At 35.2% G+C, this 16,217-nt stretch overlaps 1 protein-coding gene across 1 annotated transcript in view; it reads right to left on the reverse strand.

The window, feature by feature from the left end:
• LOC106465870 (cell wall protein RBR3-like) overlaps positions 1-16,217 on the reverse strand; it is a gene marked incomplete at its 3' end in the record, with an annotated part of 56,091 nt that overhangs the window by 37,706 nt on the left and 2,168 nt on the right. Inside the window, exons 2-3 of the mRNA XM_022393829.1 lie at positions 12,490-12,708; positions 6,608-6,713 (exon numbers count right to left, since the gene is read on the reverse strand). Coding sequence (XP_022249537.1) covers positions 6,608-6,713; positions 12,490-12,702 — 319 coding nt within the window. The remainder of the gene's footprint in view (positions 1-6,607; positions 6,714-12,489; positions 12,709-16,217) is intronic.

Consider the following 16,217-nt stretch of genomic DNA (forward strand, 5'->3'; position numbering starts at 1 on the left):
AACAATTAAAAATAAAATGCAAATTGGAGATGAAAAAAAGATGTTAACCTTTTTTAGACAATTATATACTATTAAAATATGTTCCACAACAAATTAATAAATGCAAATGAGTGATATGTTATACTAGAAAATACAGGTATTGACATTTCATAAAAACAGTTAACTTCAAGTCATGAAAAATTAATATTTGCTCTTCTTCATTGTTAAGAAATAGAAGATATTTTTGAAGAAAAAATTGGCTGAAGAAAAACTGTTAAACTTACCCAGATTTAATTTTTATTTGTAGCATACTCACTTTAACCCTATCGCAAGGACTCATACATTTTACATGACCTTATAACCATGGTGGTATACATACTATGACTCTGAAAGTACTTAATGTATCTTCACAAAATTTGGCATGCTTTCAGTAAACTAATTCTTTCTTAGACAAAAATATCAAAATTTTTAATCAAGTATTTTTACTAAAACATTGTCTATAATTATATGGTGTTAGAATTTTGACTGTTCCCAGTGTAAAGTAACTTACATGTTAAGATTAAAAATAATTTACTTCATCTGAAAATTATCAACTTTTATTTGCATAATCGATAAAACCTTCTAAGTAAATATAAAGTTATAATTTTCCTATACCGAAAATTTATTTCCGACAGGTTCTTACTTCCACTCACATACATAGCTATTCACATTCAGTGCTGCCCTCTATTTGCTTTTTTTTGCATGCCACAAGCTTTTTATTCCCATGTACCCCTCAATTCACATGGTTTAACTGATTCTCACATGCAAACTATCATGTGACAAATCTCCACCAATAGAAGCACCACACACCCATGTGACTCATGTAACTCCCTTTATGCCATTCTACCTAACTATCACTTCGAGTTTAGGCAGAAACTTAAGCACCAGTTTATAGTGGAGAGGAAGGGTGGGAGGTGTGAGCAAAAGTTGGAAATACACTTTCAGTACAGGAAAATTACAACTTCCAACAAGGTACCTTACTTCTGCTCACATACATGGCTAGAATCCCCCGTTGAATAGTTGGAGTGACTGGTGTGAGGCAGAAAGCAGAAGCATCCTATGATAGCATCCAAAGAACACTTTAATAAGGGAACCCTCTAATAAGAGGATTATACGTGAGAGACTGCACCATTTCTTACCATGTACACTTTTCACCCAGATGTGGAAAAAAGTGTGACAGATCTGGGTGGAAAATTATGAGGAGCACATCCCAATGGGAGAGAACACAGGTTGGACAATGATCTGAACCACATCTCCCTTATGAATGGAATGTGGATAAATTAAGGGATATGCTCCAAGGTATAAAGTGGCTATGGCATGACAGACCGTACACAGCAAGTCAAATGCACCCAAAAACTTGACTGCTGGGAACCGACATCCATATGGAGGTAGGATGAGGATCATACCATTGGTAAGTCAACTACAATCAGAAACTCAACCCACTGGTAACCGACATTCATGCAGGGATAGGAAAGAGGATCATGCTATTTTCACCTCAAGTTCAGCTGACTGGATAGAGAAATTCCACCAATGATCTGCAAACAGGGCACATGTCAGCAGAGTGATATATATATATATATATATATATCTCAAACCAGGAACCAGACCTCCAGATGAATAGAAGCAAGAAAGATGTCCCTGTAATGTGCTATGTTCCACTCAAATCAAACACTGAAACTGTCCCAAATGCAATAATGTCCTCAGCATAAAAACGTTGAGGGGTAGTGTAAGAGGAAGAAGTGGAGCAACCAAGTGCACCCACTGTGACCCACAACACTGGGGTAGTGCACTCAAGGTGAATTGATTGAAGGATCAGGGACACCCTGCACACATGTGTGAGGAATTATGTTGATTGGTTCAGCTCCAAATCCAAAATTCAACCACTGTGAACTGATATACATGAGAGGGTAGGATGATGGATCCCAATTGCACGATATGTGTGAGGACACATTGTGATTGGTTCAGCTGTAAATCCAAAACTCAACCTTCAGGAACTGACATTCATGCAGGGGTAGGATGAGGGATCCCAATTGTCACAACATGAATGTCAAGAATACGTGGATTGGTTCAGCTCTAAAACCAAAACTCAACCACCAGGAACTGACTTTCATGCGGGGGTAGGATGAGGGATCCCAATCATTATGATGGCTCACTCCAAAGCTACAACATCCCCTTGTACAAAGCTATGCAGAGAAGAACCATTCATTTGGAGATCATCTCGTCATCTACAACAGCAAAACACTACCACCATATCTTCAACTGAATGGCGTCTTTATTGTTTATATTGTATATCTCTCATTCTGGTATATCTCCATGGTCCACCACCCCATTGGCTTAGAGCAAGAAAGTGGTATCAACTTTCATACTCCACTGTAAGAAATAGGGAGGGGGGAGATAAAATTACGGTGGAGAGTCTGGAGGAACATTCACACCGGAGACAGTGTAATGGGTAATCATGAAACCCTAGTTATCTACTTTGATCATCCATAAATCTAGATAAAAAGTCCACCTGAGGGTAAGAAATGACTCCATGGTAAATCGAGGTAGCACCAAAAAGTGATTAAGGTGGGACAGATTGATCACAGGCTGCCAGTCTCCAGTTTTCTTGGGTACCACAAACAGCCTGGAATAAAACCCCGGAGAAAGGTGAATGACAGGTTCAATGACATTCTGAAAGAGAAAATCCTGAACCACATAGGACAGATGCTGATGTGTGGTAGGAAACCGAGGCAATGGAAAGGAGATAGGTATCTAAGATAATGGGGGAGGTGAGAGGAAATTTATGACAAGTTCCTCAGATAAAATCTTAAGAACCCAGAGATCCTTAGCAAACTCTCACCATAGAGGAACAAACGAACCCCCACTGGACCAGAACCCACAGTTTAGTCACTGATACTGTTGGCAGCGTGACTCTATATCGAATAAAACAACAATAGGAAGATTCCTTGGAGGAAGGAACGGGTAAAGGATGGGAAATAGGGGATGGTCGAGGTTCAAAGCGAGACAAAATGATCAACCAATGAACAAAGAGTCAATTGTTGTCTCACTGATTCCACTCTAGGATTCCAAAGTCATCAGAAGATCTCCAAATATTGACCTATGGAGAAAAGGGGCCAAGCATAAGTTCCTAAGATAAGTAGGTGGCAAGCGAACTTGGGACAATACTGCATCACACCCCAAAAGATCCCAAAACCAAAGGAACTACATATGCAAAGAAAAAGCCAAAGTCAACAAATGCACCAACATGGATGTAAGTAGGGCAAATTTATCCCCCAAGAAACCCTCAGGATCTTAATGGATTGCCTCAGAGAGGTGGATGGTGTACAAGTACAGTAGGATAGATGTGAGAGTAAGATGAGGGCGAGAAAATTGGGCATAGGATAAACAAACAGGATAATCAGAGTCTGACCATCAAACAGATAAAATTAATTGTAGGTGCTGAGAATTAAGGAACAGAAAATCAGCCTGATGGTAGGCTAAAGCAAACTGATCCGAAGCCCACGAAGCGTGAGGCATACTAGCACCCTCATGTAACTGAGATACAAAATGCTCAGCATGAACCCCAATATCATGGGAAATGAGAAACACAATACTGAGAGGAAGGATTACCGTGCAACAAGGAAGGGAGATGATTATAGGAAACTAGAGAGAGGGATAAAACAGACATAAAACATACCCATGAAATCATGTCCAAGAAAGCCATACGAAACCTAGTCGATCCCGCAGTATGAACTTGGGAAGACACGGCAAATTCAGGTGGAGATAAAAGGCTGTCAAATACTTCGTCATCCCAAACACGTCCAGGAGGAAAATGGGCAACATCAGGAGAAAAAGGTTGGTTCAAATAAGGATCAAACTCTTGATGAATAATTGCTGATAATTCCATAGTCAAGGTGTCCCCTCACCTGAAGCCTGTGTAAATGTGCTGGTAGAAGGTGGAAACTTGAAGTTCGGAATTCATAATTCAAAATGAATAATCAAATACAATTATGTTGGTAAAAAGAAATAAAAATTACAAAAAAGTTTGTAACTAATGACTAAGTTCTGTAACTGCGTAGAAATGTAAAATAATTCCACTTTGCAATAAGTTACAAATTAGTACTATTTGATGATAAAGAGTAAACTCAATAATAGTAAATCGATATGAAGAATAAGAATAAGAAAAAAAAATGAAGACGGCACAAACTAAACGTCTGTACACGAGCACTGCCAAATGAGAAGTGATAGGTACAATAGCATAGAGAGAGTTACATGAGTTAAGTGGGTGTGTGGTGCTTCTATTGGTGGAGCTTTGTTTGCATGTGAGAATTAGTTAAACCATGTGAATTGAGGGGTACAAGGGAATGAAAGGCTTGTGACGTGCAAAAAAAATATAAAAATTGTAAACAGAGGGAAGCACTGAAAGAGAATAGCTAGGTATGTGAGTGGAAGTAAGGTACCTTGTTGTAAATGTGTTTTTCAGAAAAACTTTTGTATTTTATCTGTTATTTTTTATACTATAATCCTACACAGAGTCAGTTGATTTGACAGACCTCATAACAACCATAAAAAGTTATGAAACAATACTGAATTATCATTTTTTTCTTTCTGGAATGAGTGCAAATTGTAACAGGAAACCACAATTGTTTATCCTAAACAGCTTAAAGCCCTCTGAACCATACCTAACTAATAATCCCCCACATAAGTTGTAAATCACATGGCCAAAGCGTAACTCATATCACCCTATCGAATTATGTAATACAAAGGCTACTCGTGAGTATACCTTAAGAAGTTTTATTATTATTATTTTCTCTTTATTTTACCTAATCTAACCTAATAAGTTTCTAATTTTTACATGAAAAACAAGACATATAGTACTTACCTCATTATTTTTTTGCTGTTGATTGTTGATGAAATTTAAGCCTACTTTTTATACTAATGGTACTACCACACTAAATAATATTTTATTTAACTAAATAATGCACCAAAGAGTACAGAATAATAACATTCAAAAGAAGACAATATCCAATAACTAACATAGCTTTTCTGACTTTCTAACCATGCAATAAGAGCCACTAAAAATGCAGCTAAGTTCCTAGATGTGTTTTCCATGGGAATAAAGTATGAACTGGAAGCAAAATAGACAATTTTCTGTAACAGAACAGTATTATAATATATAATTTGATAGGTTGAAACTTTGGTTTTCTATTGGCTATAAATAATATAGTATTAAATGTCAGAACTGTTGGCAATTTGTGAAAGAGAGGATATGACAGGTGAGTATGGTAAGAAGGGGCTGATTTGTTATGCTTTGCCTGAGTAATAATTATATTATAATAAGCTATTTACATTAAATTCCATACTTCTCAGAGGAGTGGTGAATAAATTAGAGAAGATGGAAGACCCAGAGAGCAAATGTCACAATTTTCATACCATTTTTAAAATATTTCCTTATCAAAGTAAGAAATTAAAAATTTGATTTAATATGTATATTTTAATGCCAAATTTATTTGTATACATTGATAATAAAGTATTTAACAAAATTTTAAATGCAACTGTACAAAAAATTGTGACATGTGCACTTTGACCTACCCCATGTGAAAGGGTTAAGCTACATGTACAAGTTTTGCTATTATACAATTAACTCATGGAAGTGCATTTTATCTATTAACACTGTCTGTATTAACACACTATTTTTAATTAACATATATTACTGACAAATATGCTTTCTTTATTTGGTACTTAAAATTATATTCTGTTCTTTGCTCCAGTCAAACTTGTAACAAAATATGCAGCTCAAAGCAAAAGCCAACCAGATTACATCAAGTGAATATGAAAATTAAATTTCAGTAGGTCAAGGTTAAAATTTAATGCTATGTATGGTAGTCATTGTTAAATTTATTTCAATGTATTAAATTAATCTTTAATCATCCAAAGATTTTGAGCACAGAGAATAAAAAAAAGTTGGGATACATAATGATGAATGCCAACAAAGGACAAAAAAAAGAAATATCTGGATTGCACACCAAAACATGAAAACATTATTATCAAGCACATGATTATTCTAGAGCAAGAAAACCATCATGAAATATGAAAAACATCTGTTGTTATTTCAAATCATTTTTGAAACTACAATGCTATTTCAAAGGATCAAATAATCAGTCATGCTCTAAAGATACTTAGCTACATTTTAAGGAAATTAGCAAAGTATCAACAATAAGACAAGAAAAAATTGAATAATCTTATTATACAGACAGTCACTAATGGTAACCCTTTTTATAACTAGGAGAAGCTCTGCTGGTAACCAGTTTGTATGTACAACAGCTAGAACAGAACAATGTAAAAAATATTCAAAAAAGGGTAAAAAACTTCAATAATAACAAAGCTGGTTAAATTATCTCTGAATATGTATCATAATAAGGAAAAAGTAAAACTCAACAACTGTTATTTAATATGTACTTTATAAATAGTTTATATTATCATAATCTTTGCTTGAGTATCGAAAAAATGTTTGTAATTCTTACTGTTAAAATTAAGATTTGCAGTGAAAATTACATAAGATTAATAAATTTAATTGAAACTTTGCATCAATAGCTGCCAGAATCCTTACCATTTTTAGTTGCCATAGCCTGTGAAGATGTAACGGACATAGTCAAACTTCCAACAACTGGTACTGGTACTCTTGGAGAAGCTGTTGGAATCCGCACATTCAAATTCTGAAAAAAAAAAAAAATTATGTGTAATGGTACATGACATACAGGGTAGCAGAATGTCCAAAATCTTTTTGAGGGACCAAAGCTTGTTCTCGGTGGATGTACAGTGTACATCCAAACCAAAAGATTCTATATAGCAATGTATAAAAATCAACATATTCGTCTTAGTGAATCTAATTCTGGTATTACATATAGAATGCATGATATACTTTTTTTTAACATGCACTGATGTGACAATCAGATAAAACTGGCTTCAAACTTGAACAAAATGTTGTGTTGAAGATAATACTTTGTAAATTAAAATTAAATAACACATCATTGTCACACTGGCAATTTACTAAAACTTAAGTTGGAGGATAGCTAACATGAGAACATGTTAGATTTACATTAAAATCTTCAGGTCACAACCAAATCTTTCTATTGCATTGTGCATACGTGCACAACTATCCTGCAATCCTGGTGGCATCCTACCCATGTGTACACACACACACAATTTTAATGAGATGTATCTTTGTTTCTTTTTATATTTAAGAACTTTCCAATTACATATCACACCACACTTTCTATTATACACCTTGAAAGATTTTGTTCACATCAAAATAATCTTTGTTATTGAGCTGAACAACTGAAATCTTAATTCAGAGCCCCCACCAAACTTAGGTTGTTGTGTGTAATATTGACATTGCTGATCGTATGATGGAATGAAGTGTGACACTATGCTACATCAATACAGTACACATTATGTGGAGTTCGTCAAAAAACATGTTACAGCAAAATGCAAATTATCAAGTCAACAAAGTAATTGTGGTAAGTACATTCAACCAAAGTAAGTTTCAAATACCATAGACAATTTAACTGCTGTGATCAAGAGAATTTACAAGTCTAGAATGGGAAAAACAAACTTCATTTAAATAATTGCTAATGGCAAAGTATAAAACTCCACTTAAAATGAGTGCACAAACATTTCAACAACAGTGACAGTGTATGCCATCTTTAAAGAGGTATAAACTTGGAAGCAGCAGGCCTGTAAGTTTTCAACTAATGAAATCAGCAACTACAGCCAAAGAATTAATTTTTAAAAGGTGTCAAAAATAAATCTCACCTGAAAATATAAAAAAGTGGGACAGCAAATCTATGGAACCAATTCTTCAGAGAAAGTTAACATTTTCCTTATCCCCATCTCCTCACACAGAAATGTTATCTTCCTTATTTGTCTGCCTATGAGATTGCAATCCAATAGCTTTGAGGTAACTTCCACCTAAATTCACATTTGACGTAAACTACACTAGTGCATGATGATATCATCATGCAATAAAATTTCTTCACGCATCCTCCATGTGTAGTAACTCCCCCTATGCACTTGCACTCATGATTATTTCATTCATTGATGATGCAAGAAAAAAAAATGTACATCAGAAGTGGGGAAGATGGTGGGAATGTTATATCGAAAATACATTTTCAGGTAAGGAAAATATTAACTTCCGATACAATAACTCACCTCTTCACACAGAAATGCTAGATTCATAAGTTGAAATGATGGAGTAGGCAAAATTTAACCTAAATGAGTTCCTTTCAGAATGTGCCTGACGGGAAACTCATGGAAAGTAACACCCTATGACAGGGACTAAACAGAAGCACACGATGGGAGACCACATCTTGTCTTGATCAGGGTATACTCTTTGACAGGAATATAAGAGTAGGGAGGCAAATGAGCTCAAAGACATCAGGTATGAGAGAAATGAGAACATAATTGTCGAAGCACTTGTATACAGGCAGTTGGCAATCCAATATGTGTAGTGTGGTTTGGCCAAATCAGATTGTACTGTGTGTGCACATCTTGAATCTACTGAACAGGTTCTTGCTGTGCAAAGATGGTGTATTAGTTTTGTGGTACATTTTTATGAAGGGTGAACCATACTACTCTGACAGTGCCACTACTGCCCCAATTCTCATTGTATTGTGCTAAGCCCAACAGGTGAGGATTTTCCATGGTCCACCACCTTAGCAGCTAGGAACTGATAAATGGCAAAAGGGGGAGAATTTGCATTGGAGAGACCCAGAGAAGTGCTCAGATACCTGTTGGACCACCAGTTGGAAAGATATTTTACTGGAGATGATGCAATGGGTGACCACGAAGCTTTGTTTTAAAAGCCTCTAAGCTTGAGCAAAAGAAGTGTGTAAAATACTTCTCTGGTGCTGGTTTTTCTATGATAGTCCATGGTTCAAGGATAAGGACAGTTGATGGCAAAGACCCTGAAAGGGGGAAGTCTGTGATAAGCAGCACCGAACAGCCTGGATATGACACAGTGCCCATCTGGTTCAGAACAATCATATAGGTGAGAGATAGAAGGAAGGGAGATAAGAGAAAAAGTATGGTTACCTTCCCGAGCAGTGGAAGTATTAACAATGAAAGATGGTCCAGAGAGGGGAGTATATAAGTGCAGTGGAAAAGGGTGTGAGATGCATCAATCATAAACATCTGAACAATGGTGACTGCAGGCATGAAGGAGGAGGAAATAAATCTGGAGAGAAAGACAGTACAAAGAGCAAGAAGCCAACAGCTTGAATGAAGCATGCATGCAAAAACCACAGTATGTTTCCATTTAGGCATGGGAGTCAGATGAGGAGGTCAGACAAGACATCCCAATAACCAGCAATGGTGTAGATTAACAGCCAGGTAAAAAGGTAGAATGACAGTTCCCAGTAGGATGGTTAGAAGTAAAGGAGCAGTGGGTAGACCAATGACGAAAAACAGACACTTTTGTTTATAGACAAACATAGCGGAGGGTGACAGGAATGCAACAAGAATAATATCACACAATCAGAGTTTGGGCAGACAGACTGGACATACCCTACACATGAAGATAGAGGGATGAAAAATTGACATGTGAGGTTGTAGTAATAGAGAGGGGATATTGGGTAAAGGAAGGTGATCTGCATGCTAAGTGAAGAAGCAGTGGAAACCAAGGCTGAGCTGGCCAAAATGGCACTAACAATAAGACTCAACAAAGAGTATCCCGTATCAAGGCAAGGACTCGAGGAATAAGATAAAGAGGAGGACAAGTATATAGAAAGAGATAAAAATCAGGACTGGCTGAAAGCATCGAGAGCCAAAGCTAAAGGATGAGTAACTGAAGACTAGAAAAAAGGAAGTCTAGAGTTGAGGAAGCTGGTAAAGGAATCTATAACAGGTATTGCCAACCAAGAGATCTGGGGTGTAGAAACCACTCTATTGGTAGAATGTAGAGTTGCTGAGAGAGGCAATCCATCACCAACTTCTTAACTCCCAACAAATGAGAGACAACAAGACAAACCAGATAAGAACAGGCCCAGAAGATTAGGTCCAATGCCTAAAAGCAAAGAGTCCTGGAATGGGTGCCTCCTCGATGGTTGAGATAAGAAATAACCATGGAATTGTCCAAGTGGACCATAACCAAATGATCCACCAGTAGGAGCAGGATTGGGAATATACCTGACAAACAGTGAGAAGTTTGAGTGTGTTGAGGTGAAGTGAATGCTCATCCTGTGTCCAAACTCCAGAAGTCTTGTTTTCATCCTGAGATGTGCCTCCATCAGAGAGGGAAGCACTGATGAAGAATCAGATATGATTTGGAAAGATTATGGGCATGGTCTAGACACTATGACAAATCCTCAAGGAGAGGGAAGGTTCACAATCAAGAATAATGGAACCTGAGGAAGAATCCTTTTGATCTGCTAGGTCCACTATGGAAGGTGCATATGTGCATGTCCCAAAGAAATGAGGGGTTCCATATCCCCCAAAATGAAAGTATCTCAGAATGAGCTAACAGTAGTCAGTCGTTCAAAGAATGAGGAAAGAGCAACCCGAGAGCATGTAAGTGACAAATGCAAGTCTGAAGGGCAGTGCGCGAAACAGATAAACCACCCTGTGGAGAACAAACCAAAGAGAGGGGTCACGGGTGATGAGATATCAGGATATGCAAATAAAAATTTGCAACATTCATCTTGGTCTTCTATAAACCTGGAGAAAAAAACCCATCTGAGGGTGAGAAACGACTCCAAGGTAAAACGGTGCAGAATCAGACAAATCTATTACAGGCTGCCAGTTTCTGGTTTTCATGAAGATAACAAATAGCCTGGAGAAAGATGATGAAAAGGTGCAATGGCCTGTTGAGACAGAAGATCTTGTACCTTCTCTGACAGATGCTGGCTGATGGGGGAAGGAAAAGGGTACCTGAGACAAAGGAGGAGGGAAAGAAATTATAGTCCCTCTGATAAAACCCCAAGAACCCATGGATCTGTAGTGAAAGATTGCCAAAGGAAAACAAATTCACACAATCCAGCTCTCACTGGACTGGTACTGTTGGCAACATGCCCATCTATGTTGAATAAAATGATGAGATGAGAAACCCCTGGAAGGAGGAACAGGTAAGGGCAGAGAAGAACCAGGACGGGTAACAGGAAAAGGGGCTTATCATGGCTCTGACTGGGACAAACATGCTACCAAAGAGGAAAGGGTAAAGTGTTGATGCACAGACTACACACACAATTTCAAAGTCTCAGGTACATTATCAAAACATGCTGCCAAAGAAAAAGAGTCATACGTAAATCCCTAAAATAAAGAGGCAGGAAACTAACCTGGGAAGAGGTCGCATTGCGACCCATAAGATCCCAACAACAGTGAAACCACATGTGTAAAGCGAGAGACGAAGATGACAAACAAGCCAACGTGGAGGTAATAAGGGATCATAGAAAGTGGGGCAGGAATGAATAAAACATCACATACCTGAGAAATCATGTCGAAAAATGCTGTATTAGGCCTAGCTGATTCAGCAGGTGGGGCATAGGAAGACATGGCAAAACCCAGTGGTGGAAAAAAGACTATCAAAATCCTTGTCAGCCTGAACAGGTTTGGCATGTTTAGGAGAAGAAGGCTGACCCATCTAACAATCAATTTCTCGGCAGATAATCACAGATAAATCCAACTAGTCTCTTCCACCTGCCTGTGAAATAGTGCTAGAAGGAGGTATGATACCAGAAGTGGGAATATGAGCCTCAGAATTCATTGTAGAAATATATATCAAACGAAATATTTGATGTAAAATATGCATATGTGAGAAAAAAAAAATAAAGACTGGGAAAATAAGTTAAAGTAAAAAATTTCTTCAATGTAAAAAAAAAAAAAATTAACTAGAAGAAAGCCCACTTCGGAAATTAAACGATTAAAGTCACGAATGGAAACCACATGAATAGCGCCAAAAAAAATATTTGAACACAAGTACTGCCAAACAAGAAGTAATAATTTGGTAGAATTGAATAGTGAAATATTGAATTGTATCATGAGAGTATGTTGCACTCTTATTGTTGGAGGGTTTTTGCATGTGAGACACATTGGAATCAGTCAATTCTAATTGAGGGGAGATAAAAGGCTTGTGGCATGTGTAAAACATTTTTCTTGCATATAGAGGGCAGCACTGGACGAGAATAGCTATTTATGTGAGCGGAGGTAATGTGCCATATTGGAAATTTACTGGTCAAAAGAAGGAACTACTGCAATAAGGGAACTGAGATATAAACCTAATACAACCATGGTGCTTGAAGCACTAATATCAATTACAGTATTATTTTAGTATTCTTTCAAAGTCTGTGCTTAGTAATTATAGTGGAATTAAAATTTTGAATATACCTTTTAACAGTATAAGCCATTTTTTAACATAATGGTAAACTTTTGCTACAAATGACATGTCACAGGCATATCTAAATGGGAGCAAAAGTGTTAAAATACTTGGCACTCACTTACCATGAATGATAATTTTGATTGATCAAGATGAGATCTCAGAGGCTGTGAGACAGCAGGATGAAGAGAAACTTCTCTTTGCAAAGGTGACTGAATTAGATTTAATGATGTTGTAGACACTCTCTGAACCAAATCAATTGGTTGTGCCTGTTCGCTCCTCTCTCGCTCATCAGAATGCTTAGATTGATTTGAAATTACCTTCTGAGCAGCACTCATTCTCTCCTTAAGGTAAAAAAGATTGTATTTTAACTACAGGCTTTATGTGCATGTACTATTTAGATTATACCTAAAGAAAGAATAAGTAATTAATTGTTTAACATTGAAATTCTGTTGACAGAAAGTATTGGGAGGATTTTTCAGTTTTCATATTGATATCGTTCTCTCTACTAAATTATATGTACATCTACTATAGGTAATAGCAACCTTATGCAGAAGTATATTTTACAATATCCTTGAGAACATGTAAGAGTATCATAAATTTGAAAATAACTGAAATAAACTAAACTTCAACTACTGTGAAACAACTCATCCTTAATGCAACAAGTCCAGTATACTAATTAAGGTTCACTATATATATGTAATTTTAAAAACTTTTGAAGGATCATAAGTACAATAAAATGTTAGCTACAACACGAAATGTGCATTTTATCAGGAAATGTACCTGTACATGAAAGTAAAGAAAAATTACTCAAATTATACTTCACTTCAAAAGACACACTGGAAACATTTCCCAATATACATATACCTCTCCCACAGGTCCAACCATACAAGAACAAAACAAACTAAAAAAACAGTCACACTATACTTTCCCAGCCAATTCAAAATTAACCAGGGCTTCCTTGAAAATACAGATTTTCATACACCATGTTTTTTTATTCAAAAGTAAATAACATTTGAATCAATGATTTTCATAACAGACATTTTGTCTGCTATCAGCACATTTAGTTTTGTTACTTAGTGATCAATACATAAAATGTGTGATGATGATGAAGCTCATCACTTATCAATAATGTTATTTTGTAATATATGATCAAACAGATATGTTTCATGTACAGTAGAACATCCAGTTAGTGGAGGATAATGATAAGTGAGTTTCTGATGATGTTATGGAAAAAAGAAACTTGTTCAGACAATTAATGTAGGTTCTACTATAAATAAAACTAAACCTACTACTCTGATAGATTTTCTAAAAGTTTTATCTTTTCTCTAAAGAATATGAAGAGCTTTTACAAATAATGAGCTCATTTGTTAAATTCTTTTTTCAAATTTTGAAAAGATTTGGTAAAAAACATTGTTGACCAAAAACACTTAGATGTTAACAACCTTGCAATGATTAATTTTGAGAGATTTATTGACAATATTTAGAGCTAAGAAAATTTGATTTTACAAAAACAAAAGTGTACTTCTTTAGAGAATTAATTTTAAAATGTGTAAAAATTTACAACTTTTAAAGTGTAAGTAAAGATAAGAAATATATGAAGTACAAGGAGTATATAATATAAACTTGTAAATAACAAGGGATAATTTAGTCCACTAGGCTATACTTGAACACTCACCTTAGGAAAAATTTAGAAATTTAAACCCACCTTTTACTTTACAGGAAATTCCCCTCTTAAATTCCTGTAAACTACAGGTCTTCACTACTGCCAATGGCAGCTAATACTTTAAGTCAATTACCCTTCTATAATAAAATTGCATTAACTGAGCTTAACCAGTTTTGTCGAAATTTTAAACTTATTTCCTGTCATACTATTATCTTACAAATATAGCATAAAGAAATCTAAGGCCTTAATTCTATCAATCTCCCAGATAATTCTGTAAAACTCCAATATGATTAGCTTTTACCGTTTTTTCTGCAAAGAAAATAAATTGAGAGATCTTAACCTATCCCTTTAAGATAGCCCTTCTATCACCCTGGCATCATCCTAGTAGACTTCCTCTAAATTTTTTTCCAGCAAGTTAATATTATTTCTTAGATATGAAGACCAAAACTACACATAGTATTGCAAGTGTGACCTAATGCCATTTTTAAATGCATTGGAAGTGTTTCAATACAAAAAAATATCATTTTTATAAACAGTCCACACTCAATGGAAGCTAAAGGCTAAGAAAACTACTATTAGGTTTAATCAAAAGCAGGTTGTCATATTTAAACTCTGTCTTTAATGTTCATAGCTCCAGATTTTAAACAAGGTATCTAATAGTATGACTATATGTTGAAGTCATTCCCTAAGAAGGGGGAAAAAGCTGTATACAGTATTCAAAACAAGGCCTCAGCAGCTATAAGTAAAGATTAAGAAGTGAATATCAAACTTGCTGACACAAGGATATTATACATATGAATGTTATAGGGCCATATATATTTTGTTACCTGAATAGTAGGACAGTTCATTATCATTATTAATTAATAGTAGCCTTGACAATTCATCATGATGCTAGAAATATACAACTTAATCAAATAAATAACACATATTGTCTGTTAAAATATATCAAGAGCAGAAGATTAACATTCTAAACTATATTTTTAGAAATTTAAAATCAACTGAATTACTTTTTCACAAAGACTAACAGGTTACATACCCACTCTTTACTTCCACCTGTTGTTAGAGTCCACGAATCATGCAAGTTACTTAAAATGCTTGGTATGAAGATACAGTAAAAGAGAGACTTTTATCAAATAACTATTTAATTTAGCTATTTAATCAAATCTACAACCAATTACATTGTAAACAACTGTGTTTATAACTGGCTCTCAGTACTTTTTAAGGATTGATTTAGCAGCTCTGTATATCCTCATAAGTAACATGTATTTCCTAGATCTTTTATAAAAGTCTAAAAGAATTCCTCATATGCACATTCCTACTTCCATTTATTGAACTGCAAATAACGTTTTTGATTTCAGTTTTATAACATAATTTATATTTTTTCCATCAACAAGAAAGTTAAGAGTGTAAACATATTAAAACATTTATTCAAATAGTTTGGTAAATAGTATGGAAGAATAAGTTACCATCTTAACATTACTTTTTATTTACACCTACATGAACATATGTTACTTGTTGTAAGCAAAGGATAAATCAAACACCATATGTATAAATTTTGGTATTTTCTTATACTGCTTAAAATAATCTCTAAGAATTTTTATAATCTAACAGTATAATTCCTTTGTAACAATAACATAATGCTGAAGGCAAGCTGTAATAAAATGCTTTTGTCAATTATAGTACCTTTTATGAAGCTATTCCATTAAAAACAAGCATAAAAGCAAATCTGAAGCATAATAAATATTTACTCCATCATTGAAATATCACTTCAGAAACAGCATGTAAATGTGAGGTATTAAGGTAACACCAGATATACAAATCAGATGAAATATTCTCTAAATAAGATCAATTCAATTCTGAGAAGAAAAAAGTGCACATTTCTGAAGTAAAAGCATTTTAACTTTAGTATTCATTAATCTTGAATTTTATTGGAATCATTATTAAAATCTGATTTTAATTTTTTTAGCAATCAACAGTTATCTCAGTTGAGTCAGTGGTTTCAACTTTAGATGTTAACTAACAATAAAACCAATTTTTGCTTTAAGACATGAGCAAGTAATAATATACACACAACAAGAAACTGATTGGTCATTCAAGGTTATTCTTGCACACCCACCCTTGAGAAGAGTAAAAATTTAAACAAACCCTATTTTTTTGCAAGAGACCATTGATTCTCCTCAAACTCCT

Source organism: Limulus polyphemus, unplaced genomic scaffold (genome assembly GCF_000517525.1).
Source record: "Limulus polyphemus unplaced genomic scaffold, Limulus_polyphemus-2.1.2 Scaffold2082, whole genome shotgun sequence".
Classification (NCBI taxonomy): domain Eukaryota; kingdom Metazoa; phylum Arthropoda; class Merostomata; order Xiphosura; family Limulidae; genus Limulus; species Limulus polyphemus.